The sequence below is a fragment of the Anoplopoma fimbria genome, chromosome 8, assembly GCF_027596085.1.
Source record: "Anoplopoma fimbria isolate UVic2021 breed Golden Eagle Sablefish chromosome 8, Afim_UVic_2022, whole genome shotgun sequence".
NCBI lineage: Eukaryota > Metazoa > Chordata > Actinopteri > Perciformes > Anoplopomatidae > Anoplopoma > Anoplopoma fimbria.
Genome location: NC_072456.1, coordinates 18,579,308 through 18,599,926, shown reverse-complemented (window position 1 = coordinate 18,599,926; position 20,619 = coordinate 18,579,308). Strand labels below are relative to the sequence as shown.

General features: G+C 42.6%; 1 protein-coding gene across 1 annotated transcript in view; it reads left to right on the top strand.

Annotated features, from left to right (window-relative positions):
• The window catches only part of insrb (insulin receptor b), a 72,153-nt gene that overhangs the window by 36,952 nt on the left and 14,582 nt on the right, over positions 1-20,619 (top strand). The window contains exons 3-4 of the mRNA XM_054602274.1: positions 17,438-17,646; positions 17,770-17,903. Of these exons, the coding sequence (XP_054458249.1) occupies positions 17,438-17,646; positions 17,770-17,903 (343 nt within the window). The remainder of the gene's footprint in view (positions 1-17,437; positions 17,647-17,769; positions 17,904-20,619) is intronic.

The following is a 20,619-nucleotide window of genomic DNA, read 5'->3' as shown; positions in this document are numbered from 1 at the left end:
ATACGCCGCTGAAATTAAAAGGGGTTTAAAAAAGTCGGAAACTGAGTTTACGACACATGTGAAAGCAAATGGCTTTGAGTGTCACCCACGTAGAATGTAAGCCCCGAGGAGGAATGCTGCTGTATGTCCCCCCTTATCGCCCACCATCTCTCTTCCTGCCGCCTGCCTCGACTGATCCAGGCAGAAGGGGCGCCCCTCTGGCCAATTCCACTAAACTAATTGGTCGCAAGGGCTTGTGGGTAGATGGGAGTTTGGGAGCAGAGGTGAATATCTGTTTGTGTATGTGTGTGCATGGAGGCAGGCCCGAGTTGGGGCCTATTTAGTGTGTTTGTGTGTTTATCCCTCAGTTCCTCCCAGAGCAGGAATGGGAACACCAAAGGGAGGAACTGGGCGGGGCTCTTATTAGTGGGAAAACAACATTTACTTGCAGATATTTGTTGTTGGTTCCTGTTAAAACTGTGCAAATATTATAAAAACAGCTCTTTATAATGTGACCTGCTAAATCACTAGAGAGGTTCAAAAAGGAAAAAAACACAATCAGAAACATAAAAAAAAATGTATCCGCACAAAATTGCCACACAAAGCTACTCCAAATGGATTGTATACCAAACGTCTATGAAGCTTACCATAATCCATTTTTGAGATCATGTCTTTGGTCATTTTTAGAGGTTTATATTGAAAAGGGTTTTCCAGAATACATGTTGACACCCTGATTCATGCAGAGTAAATGAGAGTTTAATGGGTTGATGTGTGAATTAATTGATGAGCAATTGAGTGGATGTTTGTATCAGAGTGTCCAGCAGTGCACTTTTAAACAACTCGGCCTGTCTTTAATGGTTCTGTTCATGCAGTTCAAAGTCAGCACTCCACTGTGTGTGTGTGTGTGTGTGTGTGTGTGTGTGTGTGTGGGTGTGGGTGTGTGTATTTGTGTGTCTGCCTGTGTCTGTGTATTCATGATTGCATTTTCTGTGTGTGACCCTTCTGAGGGTCGGTTAGCAGTGATGGATGCAGAGAACAGCTTGGATGACAAACCCGGCCCCCAGTTCTGCTTGACGGGACGTATGTCTGTAGGAGGGACTGTCTGGTGCTCCATAACTCCATACTGTGGACAGTATGTGTATGTGTAGATAGAGACAGATGCTCCAGTCTCCTCGTCTCATGTGTACCGCTGACAGAGATAAATGTGCCAATAGTGCTTTTTCTGGACTGCAGAAAAATGGCCGTGGGGATGTATGACAGCCTGTTTTCTTACTGTTTTGCTTATATTTATTTACTTTGCTAATTCAAACTTTTATTGCTGAATTCATAAACTTAACTTAATAAGGAAAGGATGAGTAATCAATTATCCATTACTCCATTAATCCATCACTGTTAGGAGTGTGATCAATTCAGAATATATTAAGCAAAGGTTAAGTAAGGTTGGTACTTTATTTATGCATCTCAAGGTCATCTATGTGTTAGCTTCTTTAGTGTTAGACTTATGCTGATTATTGATCATTATTGTGACTTCCAATAGGTTAATACAACTGCTTAAAATGTGCATCCCTAGTTACAGTATAGGTTATTAATCAAAGTAATACTAGCTCATAGTAATATCCTCATTTATTCATGACCAATGGTGCAAGTGACCTAAATACAACAAAGTAGTAGTTTGAGTTCCTTCTTTGTGTATCGTTATATTTGCTCTTCACACACACACACACACACACACACACACACACACACACACACACACACACACACACACACACACACACACACACACACACACACACACACACACACTGTCAACAGGTCCTTTAGTGAATACTGGCTACAGCTGCTGATAGCATCAATCACCAATACCTGTTTACTGTCTCCTGTTAACCGCTCTACCGCTGACTGACCAGACTCTCTCCTCTGCACTGATTTAATTTAGTCCTCATTCTACTTTTTAAAATCATATTACAAAGACACACACACACACACACACACACACACACACACACACACACACACACACACACACACACACACACACACACACACACACACACACACACAGGCCTGTGTATCTCTGCCTGTCCAATGTTCTGTGGCAGAGAATCACATCTGTTATACAGTGGTGTTGTGGTGTTGAAGCAAGTATCATATTTAGAAGCTGACCACGGAAACTTGCACACTAAAAACTCATTGAGCAGTTTGTCTTTGCTTGTGTGTAATTTAGTGATTTTTGCAAGTTAAAAACAATGGAAGGATCGACATGTTTTACATCCTTACTGAGCACACGTGCCCAGATAAATGTCAATAACCTCTATGTGTTAATGCCTGCACTGCTCTCAAAAAGCAGCTAGAGCTGATAATGCCGTCCCGTCTGAGAGCTTTGTCAGCACTTTCACCATAGTCTGCCCTGTTAGCGCTGTTTGCACTATTAGCTAGTATCGCCGCCGACATGTTGAAAGCCGTTGAGAGGCAATCAAAATGCTCCCAATCTCAGACCTTGCACCTTTTAAGGATTTTCTGAATAAAAAAAATAGATAGTATACACTAGCTTAGATCACCTTTGGGGATTCATGAAACTGTGCTTGTGAGCGGGTCAGTGGACCAGAGTCGGATATTCTTTATCTACCCATTCACACCAACTGTAAACACATGTTTCTCCTGTGGTGTTTTTTTGAATGTAGTTATGGTCAGCACACTGGCCAGTGTTTTTTTTACAGAGACAGAAAATCAAGATATTGAAATTGCAATGGGGAATTTTAGAAAAATGTGATTTTGTTCAAGTTGTCTTTCATATTTATTCCTGTTTTATTAGCAGCAACAGAGGTAAAGCTTTCTGTGAGGCTCAGGTAGTGTCCGTTTGTCTCTCTGTTTACCCCTGGCTGCTGTGTTTCAGTGAAAGGCTTTTCTCTTTGTGTGCCACCCACCCAGTCTGCATGCCTGCTAGAGGGGCCTCTGTTGACAACACCTGCACCCCCAAGGATCAGCAGGGCCTCTTTAGTCCCCTGACACCCCTTTCTCCTTCCTAATGTATGTGTTGTGTTCCTTACTCTTTGTTCTATACTCTGGTGTACATGTATTATGTATGTGCACACACGCACATATGGCCACATGATACAAGCGGGTACTCCTTTTTGTTGGACCCTTCCTCTCCAGTAGTTATCCCGCTGTGCAAATCCTTCAGCTGGGTTTTTGGTTTTTTTCAGTCAGGCCTCTAAAGGGACGCCGTGTGCTTTAGCTTGGCATGTAGCTGAGGCTGGATAAGGACCCGGCTTCTCTCTGTGTTCTGCCTCGAATCACCTCCTCCACTGTAGTGCCCGTAGCCTGAGACGTAATGGGTGTTAGTGTGTATGAAACATGAGTAAGGACACTGACAAACTTCAGCATATTGTTTTTTTTATTTGCTTTTATGTTACTATCTAATTTGGACTGCACACATCAGGACCGAGCAGGTTGGAGACCTCTGGGAAAGAGGATCAAGTCAATTAAAAGCTACAAAACACCCAAAGGCACTGACGGCCTCGGGCGGAACGCTTTGTTGTAGGTCAACAAGAAGTGTCGTTGATACTCTACATACGTAATAAACCCTGAGGAAGACCCATGTTGGTCGCAAGGCGTCGGTCACTTTAAATACTTATTTAATAATGTAGCCATGTAGAATAAAGGCATTTCATTTTTTCACAAACCCTTAAGTTTTACTTGTATTCCTTGAGACTTGCAATTTACATCATTTTGAGACCATATTCCACCCAATGCAATGTGCCCTTTCTGTGTCAAAACACAGGAAGATCCAAAGAGCCCATGTTTGTGATTACCACAAAGACCCGGCAACACTTCTACTCCATTGTCTTCTACTAAATTATTGTCACATTTCTTTCAAGTGCTCAAAGTCAATAATGTCTATGGATACATGTGTCGTCTATCAAAATGCTGATACAACAAAAAATAACAGCTTTGACACATCATTCCTACATCGGCTCTTTCGTGATGAAACCTTTGTATATAAATTTTACAGATTGGAGCACAGACTGGAAGAAGTTTGCTGATGTGGTCAATGGATGTTGATGATAAATAAATTTAACAATGAAAACATTTATCAAACTTGGATGTCATGAAAATGTTGAGTTTCATAGTTTTCAGTTGTACTTTTTTAAGTAACGATGATAAATAAGATATTAATATAATCATACTTTGTGTTTAAAAGTAGCTTTTAATATTTAAATAAATTCAACAATAAGGAATATTAATTCTGTGATAGAAACATTTCTCCACCCTGGACCGTTGAATCCACGCTGCTTAGTTATGTTTTCTTGCTAATCATTTCCCTCGTAGTGGCCTGCATCCTCCTCGGTTTCTCTCTTCTTTATGTTTCTCCGGCGATCCCTGTCAGCTCCTTCCCTCCTTCCCTACCCTTGAGCTTCGTCCTCCTTCCTCCATCCACCGCTCACTTCAGTTGTGTGTCTGTATCGATGCATTCGGTAGCGTATCATGCTCTGTTTTCACATGCTGATTCGGCCCTAGCCTCCATTCCTCCCCCCTATATTCACTGAGGGCATGTCAGAGCGCATTACGTACAAATAGGGTGGTGGAAGCATCTGTTTCTAGCCCGTCCAGCTCACTATAGATGCTGCTACGGCGTAAAAATCAGCTTGTATGCTACATTTTTGTTGTTTGTTGCGGCTTGAAATAGTCTACTTCCAAGCATCCCATATATAATGCTCGTCATTGGCATGTGAATGCACGCTTTTCATCTCGATTCATTCTCTGCCTCAGCAGTTAATATTGTGTGCTTCTGGAAATTCTCTTCAGTCTGGCAGTTATTGGAACCAGGATTTTAATTAGGGGAGGTTTTAGAGTGGCACACGCCGCATTAGCATTACAACAGGAGCAAGTCTGATGGGCGGACTGGCAGGCAGACAGCGAGCCATCATCCTAACTAGTAGTAGCAGACATATCAATCCAGTCAAGTAAGGAGCACAGACAACGGGAGTGTAAACTGTATAGTATGCCTACCATTTCTGCTAATCTAGACCGGAAGGCAATGTTTTAGTTTTTGTGGGGAGTCTCACTCAATTCATTTCTAGTGTAACATTATAGTAGTCCTTCTTTTTTAGTACCCGATCACACAAACTGCCAGAAATCCGTCCTGTTATTGACGCAAGGTGTCGGGATGATTGATTGCATCATGTCAGCACTTGAATCGAATGATTTTTGGTTGGAATTTGATCTAAAATGGAGACAACCTGAAAACGTCCATGTCTGTCTGCTGAGCTATCTATACATAATCGTGTTGGCTGTGAAGCCTGAATAGCTTATTTTCAAAGTTACAGTTTTATTCTGATCAACAACCTGGTTTCAAGGTCTGTTGTTCACAAATAACCATAAAACAGGATGGCATTCTGAGAGCTGTTACCTTCAAATCAAAGTGACAGTGACTTGGGAATCGTGAATCAAAACATTTTTGTATTCAATATCTAACATGGTTTTCTTGATCCATAGAACTGTAGACCTGATCTCCCTAAAACCATCAGAACCCAATACTGGTTCCAGTCCTCGGTTTTCCCACAGACTTCACACAACCTTTCCTATCCAGGACTAAAGGAACAGGGTGTGTGTTCAGACAGACAGATGACCAAAAATTAGAGCAAACAGAAGCCAGAGATCTCCAGATTTCCCCCAAATTTCCTTTGACTCATTTGAGCCTGAATCTGAGTTTACACTGTTTTGCTTATGACTAACACTCTCCATAATCTGTCCCTGCACACCGGCCCAGGAGACCCCTGGTCGGTCTTCTCGGCTATTTTCCTTGGCCTCTCACTCTGCTGATGGAAAGATGAGTCTCATTGAGGTCAAACTGAGGCTTCGGCAACTTGAAGCTAAGCTATGAGGGACGACTGTGAATTAATGACCACAGTTCCATTTTTCTATTTGTGGGCGAAGGCATTGTGGCCACCATGTTTTTAGATTTTTATACCCCAAGTACTCTTCATGACCACTGGCCCTTCAAACCCATGCCAATGTGTTAGACAATTCAATGCATTTGTCAATATCTGAGGACACGGCATAGCTGAAATATTTTTTTCTACCAGATCTCTGTTTCATTGTCTTGCAAATATTTGGCAGAGTCTCATTTAATCAGCTCGAAGCAGCAGACGTGTTCGTTTTGCTGCATTGTTAAAAAAAATTGGAAGTCGAGACAGTTTTATGAGATACTTTATTTAAATGTCTATATGAGTGAGTAATTCAAGCACGTAATAATAATAATCATTGAATGCGGCAAAAATCAGGGCCAGCAACTGTAATGTTGTTCTCCAGTCTTTGGGTCGGGGGTCGGGGGTCGGGGGGTAAGAAGGGAGGGTCGCTATGAACAAAAGAAAGATACTAGAACTTCACGTGTCTGTGACATGTGACCGGCATTTTTTGGTTAGTTTTCGACATAATATGAGGGAATGTGTGTATGTGACCCTTGTGCTTCTCCTAGTAATGATGGAGACTTTCCCTCCTTCCTCCCAGATTAAATAGCCTTCCTAAGGCCTTGTGGGATATGAATGAAGGGAGAAGACGGGCGGGACGGGGCTGCTCAGAGCTGTCTGATACAAAGAGCAGTGAGGGCACTTAAAATGACATCTGGCCATTTTTTTGAAAAAGCCTTGTGTTCATAACTCAGTGACTCAGAACAAAAGTAATGTCTGTGATTTAATTTGATTGATTTTTGATTTTTCCTTTCTCTGTAGAAAATGTGTTAGTGCCCTCTGAGTTATCCTCATAATATTTGGAAGATTTATCATCTGATGTGAAACTTCTAAAATGACATCCATAGTAATGTTATAGTGTTAAGTGTTATAGTGTGTGTGTGTTTTTTCTCTTACCATCAGTTGCTCTGCTCTTTGTGCATCAATGCATGCGTATGTGTACTTGTGTGCGCTTGCCTGTCTCCTGTAGCTCTGCTTAGCGCTATGCTGTGAATATGAAATAGGGCAGCTAGCATCTGCACTGCAGCCGTCCCGCCCAAGCCCCCACACTGTGCCTACTGCTCGCTGCAGCTGGCCAGCCTGCAGAAACACACGAGCACGTCACTTGTGTGTGCGTTTGTGTCGAAGGGATTAAGTTTACTTGTGTGTGTATCTTTGTTTGTGTGGGTTCAGCTCCCTGTTTCTCCTGATTTTGGTTTCTTAGATACTCTGTTCGTGTTTACCTGTACAAGATTTGTTTATTCCATCCTTGAATGCAGGTTTGTCTTCACATTTGCCGGTATGCTTGTTGCTACATCTTTATTTGTCCCTGTGCATGAGTATTGCTAGCCTCTTTTATATATATGGAAGTTTTAAAAAAAGGTTAAAAAAAATACCAAAACTAGTTTTCTTTTATTTAGACTTAGAAAAACATATTCCCAAAAATCTGCTGATTATTTTCATTGATTAATTGATTAAATGTTTGGTGAATAAAATGTCAGCATATACTGAAAAATGCCCTTCACAGGCTCAGTTGAAAGATATTCAGCTAACCATCCTACAAAACATAAAAGAGCAACATTGTTCACAGCTATGTTTTGGTGTGTTTTTCTTGAAAAAGTAATTAAATGAAAAATCTAATCAGAATTGTTGCTAGTTCATTTTCTGTTAGTGCACTAATAGATTAATTGACTAATTATGGAACCCTGGTCCTAGTCTTTTCACAGGCTAATAAGATAGGTTACTTTTGGTTTGCAAATGTGAGCATCAATCTGGAGTTAAAAAAATGTGCGGTATCCAAAACAATCCAGTATCATCGTCCCGGTCATGAGGGCGAGATGAACTCAAAGCCCCTGAAACACAAGAAAGCCAGGAAAGGGAGAATGGACCAGAGGTAGAGGTGGGAGTAGAACGAGAAAGAATCTGACAATCAGCCTTTTGATAAACATTGTTTCTGTGTCAACTGAGGACAGACAGAAAAAGAGAGAGAGTGAGATTTGCCTTTCTCTCCCGTCTCTTTTTTCTGTGGCTAATATGAGGAGATAATGGGCCATTGAGGCAGAAAGGGAAGGCTTAAAAACACCTTAGTCATGACTGGGCTGCCACTCAGAGCCGCTGATTAAATTACCCAGATGAAGGAGTATTTATCTAACTGCACTTAGGAGTGTTCATTTAAAGATGTTTAATCTCTGTCTGCAGCTCTTTGTGGCTTGTGTGTTTCTTTGTTGGTATTGAGCTAGAATAGAAAATAGTGTTTGGTGTTGTTTGATCGATTCAGTCTTTTAATTTCTTCTGACATGGCAGGAAGTTGGAACTGCAGGATAGTGTTGAGTAACCAAACCTTTTATCGTTTCAATCAGAATCATTCTGGATAAGTCTGGATGATAAAAAGTAATCAGAGAGTCTCAACGTCAGGTAGATGGGGACATTCCAGAGGATTTACTGTTTCTAATTTGACTTACTATAAAGGACACAGAAGGTGTTTGTTGGTCAAAAGGCTGCAACTAGCAAGCAGCAGCAGAAATCACGAATCCCCATCAAACACCATTTGAGTTAACCTGGAACTGCTCTGAAATGTTTGACTCTGATTGCCTCCCAATCTAGTCCTCATTGTTTGATGTCCCAGGCTCATCAATGAATCACAGGCTTCATTTTTCATCGTCTTTAGAGAAGACCAGAGAGAGTGACCACAGGATCTGACAGCAGACTGAGCACGATACCAGCATTTTGTTTACTGGCTGTTCGAAGTTATGTTATGAAGAGACTCCTACTGTGTGTGTGTGTGTGTGTGTGTGTGTGTGTGTGTGTGTGTGTGTGTGTGTGTGTGTGTGTGTGTGTGTGTGTGTGTGTGTGTGTGTGTGTGTGTGTGTGTGTGTGTGTGTGTGTGTGTGTGTGTTGAGTGATTCTCGCAAGCGGTGATGTGAAGGAAAATCATGAGGCCAGTGATGCAGGTGTCTTGCTCTCTAGATGGATGTTCACGTCCGCTGCCTCTCTCCATCACCTTCCCACTGTCACCAAACTGCCTGGTCAGCAAAACCTGCTGGACCTCTGTGTGTGTTTGTTTGTGTGTCTCTGTATTTGTGTGTTTGTGTATTAGAGAGTGAGACTACATGTTGATCTCTTTTGTGTGTGTGTGTGTGTGTGTGTGTGTGTGTGTGTGTGTGTGTGTGTGTGTGTGTGTGTGTGTGTGTGTGTGTGTGTGTGTGTGTGTGTGTGTTGTACGTGCCCGGTATGTGTGTGTGTGAGATGTAGAGAGAATTTGTGTTGACTGCGGCAGTGCATGTATAAATGTATGTGTATGTGTGTGTGTGTGTGTGTGTGTGTGTGTGTGTGTGTGTGTGTGTGTGTGTGTGTGTGTGTGTGTGTGTGTGTGTGTGTGTGTGTGTGGCACCAGCTTGTCTTTGTTTGTGTGTGATTTTTTTCATGTTTGCGCCTGAATGTCAGAAAAAAAATGCAGCCAGCAGCAAATGTTGCAGCTGGTGCCAGTGTGACAAAATTAAAGATGTGGCATCGGGAGGGAGGGATAGGAAGGATGGGTGAGTGTGGAGGGTGGTTACGACGGATCTGTCGGAGGAGAGAAGGGAGTGGCGAGAGGACCGTCAGTGGGACGTATTGATTGTAGCTCCATCACAAGCGTCTGTAATGAGATCTAGTAGCTGTGGCTTTCTGGAGGAGCAAATTTGTCACCTCGGGCTAGACACCGCGGCAGGGCGGGACAGGGGGAGAAAGAGAACTGGCAGAGGAGGGTCAAGAGGAGAAGAGGAGGAGACGAGAGAGGGGGGGAATAAGTCAGGGAGATGAGAGAAGAGTGCAATGCTTAAAGGGACAGAGAGATGGAGAGTGTGTAGCTTTACGATGAAAAAGACAAGACACAAATGATGACTGGAGGGGAATCTAAGAAAACGCCTGTTGGGAGCATGCAGCTAATTACTGCAGACAGTCTATGTCTGGACTCATCTCCATGGTAACAAGATGGGCCAGCAGGGCTGGCCAGCACACAGGAAGACACAGACGAGGAAATCAATGAGCAGACAGACAAAGCAGGGAGCAAAACCACGCTCATTCAGCCAGATTCACCCATTCACTTTGTTTGTCTTCATGTCTGTGTGTGTTCATGTGTGTGTATCAGCTCATGCTTGCCTGTTGACTCTACATTAAGACTCAGTATTTGTTGCTAGGGCAGCTATCGACAAAACACATCACATATCACGTAGCATAAAAAAAGTAGTTTCGCTCTTGTACAGATTTGACTAAACAGGTCTGCAGCAGGCTAGAGATCAGAGAAGGTTGCTTGGGATCCAAATGTTTGGATCTTGCGGCAGTCACGTCAGTAAAGAACGTAGGTTTCTGCCCTCTCAGCAAATACTGTTGAATTGTCCTTGAGCAAAGCAAGAAACCTCTGATTGATTTGATCAAGCTTTTTAGTGGCAAAGTGCTGAAGTCTTGTCATTTTAACGACTGTTGGCAGCGACGAAGAAGATGTTATTGGATTTTGTTTGCGATGGTATACATTTCAGAGCTTTGTTACCAACATTAACAGGCCGTCTTTCTTTGATATGCGGAGATAGTCAGAGCGCTACTGTTTATGTAAGTGAAAATCTAGACGTGTTGAGGCAGGTATGCAGATATGTGGAAGGGGTGTGATTGTGTGCATGTGTGTGACGGGGAGGAAAAATGTTCCTCGTTATCTTGCTGAATTCTAATGTAATTGGCAACTCATGAAACCTGTGAACAAAACAGAAATCAGCTAAATAGTTTGGACTCTGAATTTGTTGCATTGTCCTAAATATGTCCAATAACACGATGCTTTAACCAGAATGATCTGCTATAAAAAGGGCATGTCATGGAGTTTTTGGGTGAGGGAGGATTTGCTAGTTTGTAGTGAACACTAAAAAGAGACCGCTGCATGAACTGTGTGTGAGAGAGAGATGAATCCTGTTCTCTTTCAGCCAATTCCAACCGTCAGTAACCCAATTTAGTCTGGGTCATTTAGCCAATAGGGCACACACACAGAGACAACACAAAGTCTCTTGTCAGGGTGCTCTGACTTTTCCCTCCCTCGACGTCACTTACTTTTATATAAGAATTTATACTTAATACAGGATATTATTTTGAAAGATGATTTAATTATTGTTGCCACTGTAAATATGTTCCCATCCCTAGGTGAGAGGACATAATTATTCACATGCCTTTTGTGTAAAACAATAGCCCAGAGGTCTCATTTATAAAATGTTTGCATATGTTTGGAAATGGGAGGAAATGCACGTACGCCCAAAAATATTCAGATTTACTAAACCTGGTTTACGCCTGCCAGAGCGCAATTTCCTTTTTATAAATCCCAAATCACGAGTAAATGTGTGCAGCTGGTTCAGCCTCACATCCAACCTTCTACACGGCCACATTTAACCATAAATGGTCAATGCAAGGCACCTTATGAATGTTGATGCATAGAAGCAGTATTTATGTTCACAGCAATCAGACTGATAGCTTTTAAAATGATCGCGACAATCAGTGTATCCACCACCCTGGATACCATTTTTGTTTTTTTATGACATAATGATTAAGACTAATGATGATATGGAGTGATTGTACGAGAGTGGTCACTGGCGTTATTTCCACACTTTGCTAATTTCCACAATCCTTATGTGAAGGTGGTGACAATTTTCCAGGTGAGGTGACTGGAGAGTGTGAGACAGTCACTGTGGTGTTTCAGTTCACCATCTGCACCGACTATTTCCCCTGTCTCCAAAGTGTTTGTACGCATGGGTCAGAGTTTTCGTTTAGGAGCAAACATTCTCCCATCGAGTAAGTTTTTATAGATCTCTTTCAGACCCTGTTTTGTGCGTACGCAACGTCTATAAATGAGACCCCAGATGTTTGAAAAAAAACAAAAAACTTTATTAATTACTTATGGGCATCGAATGAAGTACTCTATTCGTATCAGTATCACTGTAAACGTACTGGTATTGGTGCGGGCATCGTCATTTTTTAAACGATACAGAGCCCTAGTGAAGTGTGTGTGTGTGTGTGTGTGTGTGTGTGTGTGTGTGTGTGTGTGTGTGTGTGTGTGTGTGTGTGTGTGTGTGTATGCATGTGAGTCACTTTACAAAGACCTTGTAGACCTGCATTAAATGTCTTGTCCAAACATTTACCGTTCTTGGTTTAAGCCTCAGTGTGTGAGTCATACACACTCTGTAAAGAGACACCACAGAGTGTCATGGCCGTCATTGTCTTGGTGAAAGCTCCACAGGATTGTATTAATAGAGCCAATAGAATGAGAGGGAGATGTGGTGATACTCACTTTCACTTTGTTATTCCTGAATGTTAGCGCTCTATTCACTTCATTTATTTAGTAGCAGTACACAAATCCTCTTCTGAGGGAACACTGATTGGCAGCGATCACTAGGATACTTTTCTCAACAGTGTTGCTTTCATCACGCTGTGCAATCTTGTTCACAGGATACCTTTTATAAAATAATAGGCATAACTGTCATATTTACGTTGCCATTGGGAAGCTTTAAAGCCTGACTGGATATGTTAGGCCGATATCGATAGAAGATATCCAGTAATAATTCAACAGCTGATGTCTGGTTTGACTTACGCAGACATATATCATTAACAAGAATGACTTAAATTTGCCCAGATCAAATGCCCCCTGCCCCACACAGCTGTGTAACCATAGTGAAATGTATTCATATTTACAAGTACTCTTGAGTAAACTCATAGACACCTTCCTGTGTTTGGTGAGTTGCATGCATAATGGCAGCTCTTTATCTGTGTGTCAATAACCCTGAGAGGGAGTGGCTGTTGCAGAGGAAAAGGAAGGGTATGACTGTTTACTTTTCCATTCATCCTTTTAATACAGGTTGGAAAAAATTTGCACATATTCAGAAGTGCAAAGTAAAATCTTAAAATCCATCCAAAAAGAGCAACCGGACCAAAACTCCTACCAGGATGAGCAATCAATTTATGAGGGCTGTACCTAATAGTTCAAAGCCCCAGAAACTTCATTCATAATGTTGACGTCCAAATTTATTATTATTAATAACTTAGAGAAACATTTTGTGCAGTGGTCCCCCATTCTCTCTCTCTCTCTCTCTCTCTCTCTCTCTCTCTTTCACATACACTGCGTGTTTTATTCGACAACATCAATAGGAGCTTAGTATGTATATAAAACAACATACAGTAGCTCTACAATGTATTGATTCAGCATTCCCTTGTGTAAAATAGAGGTTACTGCCAATACATTGTGGCCGTTTTATGGGTATTTTTTATCATAAGCCTATCCAGCCCTTACATATTTATGTCTATGTGCCTTCATGAGTTTTTTTGGGGACAAAGATTTTGCATCATTTTTGCGTCATTGTTTTTCCTTAAGCAATATCGTCAGTAGGGAAATGTCAATATGGCCCAACCCTTCTCCTCAGCTTACCTTATTATCCCTCCCCCGTTACTCTCCCTTGGCCATAACAGTGAACACAAACAGACCTTTGCCTTAGCGTATTTGTATTTGTGTGTGTGTGCGCTCGCTTGCATGTGTGTTGACGCTTCTTATGACAGTATCACTCTCTTCCTCCCAGCAATAAGCGTGTTTTTGTTTACACTCCTTCCTCTCCTCCTCGTCTCTCTCCTCCACTCGATGTAAGGCGAATGTCTTACATCAGATCACTCAGCATTTAAAGCAAAGCTTTTGAAGCTTAGGACTCCCACCGTGGCCAAATATAGTAAACGTGAACCCGGCAGCTGTGTGTGTATATGTGTGTGTGTGTGTGTGTTTGTGTGTGTGGATGAGTGTGTGCGTGCATGTGTACTCCTGAGTAAATTACTCTGGGGGTAAAAACGTGTTTGTTATTGTTCCCACCACATTGGCTGCAGACAACACTGCCAATTAAAGGGGAGGTTTTATGTGTTAAGAGCAGGAAGTGTTGCTGTGTGTGGCTGCACGCTATTGGCTGCCCAGCTTTTCCCATGTTCCTTCCCTGGGGACAGTACAGCCGGGGCTCTTTACTGCCACGGCCAAATGAAAGGTAAACACAACACACCTTTGCATTTAAAACCCTTACTGGAACTGTGGGTGTGTGTGTGTGTGGGTGTGTGTGTGTGTGTGTGTGTGTGTGTGTGTGTGTGTGTGTGTGTGTGTGGGTGTGTGTGTGTGTAAGGAAGCGGCAGGCAAATTATTGAATGACACAGTGAGGTACGTGTGTAAAGCTTAATGAGAGATAAGCTCTCCAGGATGCTACCGCCTCCTCTTCCTCCTCCTCCTCTTGTTGTTGAAGCACGAGTGAAATCATCCCTCCATCCATGCCTCCTTCCATCCACCCCCCACCCCCCCCAATCCAGCCAGCACGAAAACAAAACAAGGCGTTGTATGAATGAAAGTGGGAGGGGCTGAGTGACCTAGAAAGGCAGGCAGGCAGATAGAGAGATAGATAGTGGTGCAGGGCAGGGTGAGGCTGTGGCGGATAGGAGGGATAGAGAACAGGACAGTGGAGTATGAGGAGGAGGAGGAGGAGGAGGAGGGGATGAATGAATGAGTGAGCTGACTGGAGCATGTTTGGCATAGCAGCTAGCTTGTGTAGCCCGGCGCTAGCATGAGCTGAATGGAGAATAATGCCGCTGCAGTAGTGGTGTTATGCTACTATAGCACACTCCAGTGAGACATCTGTGCTCGGATCAGATAGAGACATGAGAGAGAGAAGGGTGAATATACCTCAAAATCATAATAAATTAAAAGATGAAATAAAATACAAAGGTAGTGCATCATCGTGTCTATTAATAAAACGGGAGGATGTAAACAACTGTCCTTCATGACCCTGTTATGACTGGATTTATCCATCTCTGTTTTCGGCCCAGCTCCAGTCTTAAGCTGGTTGTAATTCACCCAAAGCAGCAGTCTTCTCTGGCATGCTGGCTGCTCGGCTGCGTCTGCCCCCTGTCTGCCCCAGCAAGGCCAGGGTTAACCCTGGGCGTCTCTCCTCCCCAACATGGAAGGCCATTGAATGGCTGCCTCCCCCAGTCAGCAAAAACATTGGCTGAAGCTGAGGGTGGATCTGGGGTTGGAGCGGCACTCAGGCATGGATCCTGGACTGGATCTGGATCTGCCAGCAGTCTCAGCCCTCCCTCCTCTTGTTATGTGATGCCGCGGTCACAGCATGTACACACACAGCAGACAGACAGAGAGGGGGAGGGCTGGAGAGGAGCTATGCATTTTTTCCCTCTGTGGGCCAGGGACCACTCTGTGCCGGGCTGGGTTTACTAGCTCACAGTAAAGAAAATGCAGTGGAGCGACCCCTGCATGAACCAAACCCAGAAGGTCGGAGATTATGTTTTTATTTTTTACATTAGTCATTCCCTCTTTACCGCGGTTTTGACCCACTGTCCCTTTCGTCATTGTTCTTTTCTTTAACCTCATTATCCAACCCCTCCGCTCCCCTTGCCACAACCCCGTCTGTCCTCTCTGCTTTTACTCAGGCAGCACAATGGGCAGCCCTCCTATGCAGGGGGGGTGGGGGGGTCCTATCTGTATCCTTGGCAGTGAGAGCTCATGGGATGTCCTCACATAGGTTGCATCCTATGAAGGATGGCATGCAGTGCCCCATTTCACTTTTAAGTTAACAGTATGATTACTTAGTATGATTCTTTCCTCCAATTTTGTAGCTGCCAGGGAACAAAGACAGTGGTCCATCTTTCTGATTTTAGGTTTGTTTAAAGTAAGGATAACTCTATTATCATGGGAGTAAATCTAAATACTCCCTAATTAGAATCTGCCTTTTTTTGATGCTGTAAATATTTGCCTATAAGGGGACTCAAAGCAGGGTCAAATATTCCTATTAGTGTTTGTAGCCTTTTATTTGACCTAGATCTGCTTCTTGCCCTGACGCTCTCTGGTTCATTTAACACATGATATCAAAGCTGACATTATAGGGAGAAACGTGGTGAGAGACTGATTAACACATGGGGTCCTGTCCATGACTGGAAACAGTCATAGGTCAGACATGGCCGAGATATTTTTCTTTTTTTATCTAGTGCATTGCAAAGTAAACGGAAAGACTAATCACATATTTTCTTAGGTTTATTTATTATGTGTTGTGGACGTCTGGCTGATGTTCTTTACCTGCCAGTGGATTCTAGACTGAAATGAGCTGAACAACCTTGATTAACTCTTACTAACCCATTGCTTATGGTTATTTCCTGTCTTGCTTGCACCCACCAGTATGTGCAGTTGGTAAAAAAAAAAAAAAGACCAGTGCTTGGTATAGGGTGAGATGTAATGAGTCTCTGCTGGCTATCAGACAAGGCAATAACAGCTAGTTTATTAGATCATTACAGGGAACAGGTCAAACCTTACTGCTAATCCAATCACAATCGACACTCAAGCTCTTTCACCAAATGCTGTTTCCCCGATAGGTCAAATGAAACCTGACATGAGCCAATGACCTATAATGTTAAACCTAATAGCAATTAAGGATGTTTCCATGGCGCTGCAGACTATCGCTGCTGGTCATCAAGCGTGTATTGTGGACACTCGCTCTGAATGGATTCTTGGTGCGCAATCAGTAGTTGTCCAATTACATGTCTGCACGCCGATTACGGCGAGAGTTTGTCTGATTGTGTTCTTGAATGCTAATTAGTGTTTGTCTAATAGTGCGCTTTTGTGCAAATTAAGCAGAAAGGTTTGAACCACCTATTTTTAGTATAGCAAAACCACAGAATACAGAGGGGAGGTCATGCAATTGTAACCTTTATTCAACTTGTTGATACAAATACAGTAGCTTCGGCTAGATAGATTGTTTTGTTAACCTACATGGGCTCAGGCAAGTGTGTTTACATTAATGTGGTGTTTAATTTGGGATCTTTGTTTGTCTCAATTTAGTGATGTAAATATCACGGACAGCAATCAACCACCTTGCAAGGAAATTGCTGAAAATTCAGTGCTTTGTTTTTTGTCATATTTGTTAGATTTTTTTTCTGTGAGGGTCAAAAGTTTTTTCAGTTGCAGGTTTGTACTCCTCCTGATGCCAACTCCAATTTTCTCTTCGAGCAACCACAGCAACAACACATTAAAAAGGCAACGAGGTACCACACGACCTCGCTGAGAACACCTGTTTATAGTCCACGCAGCCGTGTTCGTGTGTGTGTGTACTTCCACAGCAAACATGCATGTGGTTCCCTCGCTGCTCACAGATCAGAGCAAACCACCACTTGGTGGCCATTTTAACCACAGGGTTCTGCTCTCTCCGCCCCTTCTTGTTTTAACGTTTTGCGAGCTGTTAACTGTTAGACAGAGTGACTGAGACAGAGACACATCTCTGCCTACATGCAAGTCCGTGCTGTTTTTATTTGGTGTTTTGTTTTTATTTTACTTTTGCTACTGCAGGGTATTTGTGAACTTTGGCCACTGCTCTCTCACTTACTGTCTCCAAATACCATCAACACCAGGAGTGGTTATAAAACACAATCTTCATAGTGATACTAACTTTTTCTCCTCACCTTCTGCTTTTCCTCAGTGTGCTTGGACAACTGCAAGCATAGTGCGTGTACCCTCAAGGGCCAGTGCTGCCACGACCAGTGCCTGGGCAGCTGTTCTGAGCCGGGGAACGCAAGTAGCTGTGTGGCCTGCAGGAACCTCCAGCATGGGAATACCTGTGTGGAAAAGTGTCCTGCTGGATACTATGTCTTCAGGGGCTGGCGCTGTGTCAGCTTCTCCTTCTGCCAGGTAATAACAAATAATTCTTAAGGTTAACTTGTGTAATATTTAGCACGCATTTGGACACAGTAAACTACATCAATGGTGTAAGCATTTGTGTTTCATGTGTGTTTTTGTTGTTCTTAAATCCAGGAGCTCCACAACCAGTGTAAGCAGACTAAGAAGTTGAACCAGGACCGGGAGCTGGGCTGCTACGAATATGTCATCCACAACGGGGCCTGTATTCCAGAGTGTCCTTCTGGATACACCACTATCAACTCCACTACGTACGTCTGGCACACACACATACACACACACCCTTTAATGCCACCATAAACAAGGCCGTGTTATTGATGGTGGCCGTCATTACATGATCGGAGATGTAACCGTCACCCATAACAAATCATCCCTTTGACAGCGGACTGTGGGCACTCAACACACTCAATAACCTTTGCACACAAGAGATGATTGTGTTTGGAAGTTGATCAAACAAAAAAAAAGGGCTGGAGTATTTTTCCACTACGGAAAGTCTCCCCTGTGGAAAAGCAGCTGGGCTGCTGAGGACAAATTACGTCTGGACATTGTAGAGGTGCAAAACATCACCTGCAACTCTGTTTGCCTCTTTATCAAACGTAAACAGTGCTGTTTAGCTGTTTGAGGATGCAGCTTTTATGATTTACGGGCAAGTGCAGTGTCAATTGACCGTCTGTGAGAAGGACCACAGTCTTATAATGTGGAAACCATATGAAAAAAACAAAAGCTGATGGCTCTAATATCAGTTCATTTTGGTATGATAAGCTAATAAGTTGCACCAAATACAAATTTTCTCTATAGGCATGAGACTACATAACATCAAATTAAAATAGGGCCTCTAATCTCAATTGCTGTAAATGAGTCCATGGTGTTTTCACAGCCTCCATCACATTCTGTTCTCAATGATTACACAGCTGCATCAAGTCAAATATTTCCCAAACTGACATAAAAGAACAAATAGTGTCCACAACACTTTGTAAAAGTTTTGTAGAACTTCTCATATGCAGATTAATTCCATAAACTTAATTCACTCAAACTGGGTTTTGTGTTGCATATAAAAATGCTGAAGTGCTGATTATTTTGGAAACAGTGTACAAGGGTGCACTGGGGCTCAATAATGTGCCCTGGTCTTTATGCACCTAATAGCCAATTATTTTCCTATTGACAGGATTATTCAGTGTTCAGACCTGAGCTCAACTTGACAGTCTGTCTGGGACCTGTTTACTTAGTATGGTTGAGTGATTCACATGAGATTATATAATGTGAAATTATAGCAATTAGTAATAATGATTGTTGGTTGATAGTCAGGACTTGGTGGATGTGTTTGAACCCAATTAGGATAACAAGCATGATCACTGACAGGGGCACCGACATTCATAGCTGGATGAGGAATGTTTGTTGTAGAAGTAGTAGTAGTATAGCTCAGTGTTTAAGTTGGTTAAAAGTACTGAGGTGAAACATAAGCGGTCCAAATCCCTTTTATCCTTAAGCACACAACTTATCTTATTGTATATCCCTCTGGATAAAAGTGTCAGCCACGTGCCGTGAATGTAAAAGCAATGTCAAAAAAAAAAAGTCTGTTCCTCACCTAGTCCTGTTTAGCACACAGCTTTGTCTGCATGTGCAACAAGCAAAGGGCATGACCTTATTTAGCATTCCTACTTGAAGTAAACGGGAGGTAGAGGAACATCACTGGGTTTCTCATTTAGCACCAGTCGCTGTTGCTAAACGAGGACGACACGTATTTGTTTTGAGGCCAATTACGTGTTTTGAAACCGCTCCTGTTTGCATGTTCTCAAAACACAAACTCAGGTGTGTGCAATGAGGATAAAACATTTTCCAGTAGAAACGTGATGTATGTACAGCTCCTGTTGTTTGTGTTTTGGCGATGCAGACCTGACTAAACAGCTCCCGCAGGAGTTGCCAGTTACATTTAAAAGAATGATCATATGCCAAGCCACATACCAAGAAGTAGTAGACTTGTTTATTTAAGCTGTGACAAAATACTTTACTGAGAAAAACAACTTTTTGTTGTTGTAAAGAGGGATAGAGTTACATATTAATGGAGTGTGGAGAAGAGAGTACGTTGGATATGCGGTGTAAAAGAAGCACCAGGAGATGTATTTCTTTAAAGTGGTTCTAATTAGAGCGGGTTGTGTTCTGGAGATGTCGCTTGATGCCGTAGGTGGCTGGATTGATGGTGTTTGTGTGTTTCTGGTGTACCTGTGAATATGCGATTTTTTTTTGTGTGTATGTGCATGAGTGTACATGCATTTGAGTGTTTGCGTGTGCCGAACGTGTTTGTGACTTCATTAGCCTGTTCCTACTAAATGTTTGGTCCGTTACTTTTTCCCAGGTGCAGGCTGGGGGAAATGTCCACTTTGTCCAGATGGAGAGAGGTTTATATATATATATAGAGAGAGAGAGAGATTTATTTGGCTTTATAGTACACCCAGCGGAAATGGGAAAGAACATTATAACCAAACATGACTTTTTCCAAAATGTATCTTGTGTGTAAGAGAGAGATTGACTTTCCCTTGCGTGCTGCCAGCCCGCAGGGATTATCAGGTGCTTAGACAGAAAAGAACATTGCTTTAAGTCTCAGTCACACACCCTGAGGCAAAAGTCAGAATGGCATCCTTTGTGTGTGTGCGTGTGTGTTAGTTTGTGTGGTTACCTACAGATGTATGTGTGCACACATTATGTGATCAACAAAACTTTTTCATTTCATTGGCATTCTGACGTGGTTGCAGCATCGGGGGGGGGATTCTGTGTGTCTGTTTTGCTGCTATGGTTTGGTTATGGCAAGAACAAGCGTCATCATCACAGTGGCTTAGCCTGGCAGAAGCTACCAGACAGACTCACGCACACACGCACACACGGCGAGACAGTCGGCGAGGCAACACACATTGTACATATGAGCGCACACACACACACATAAAGGAGAATTGACACGGAGTAGAGAAAAAT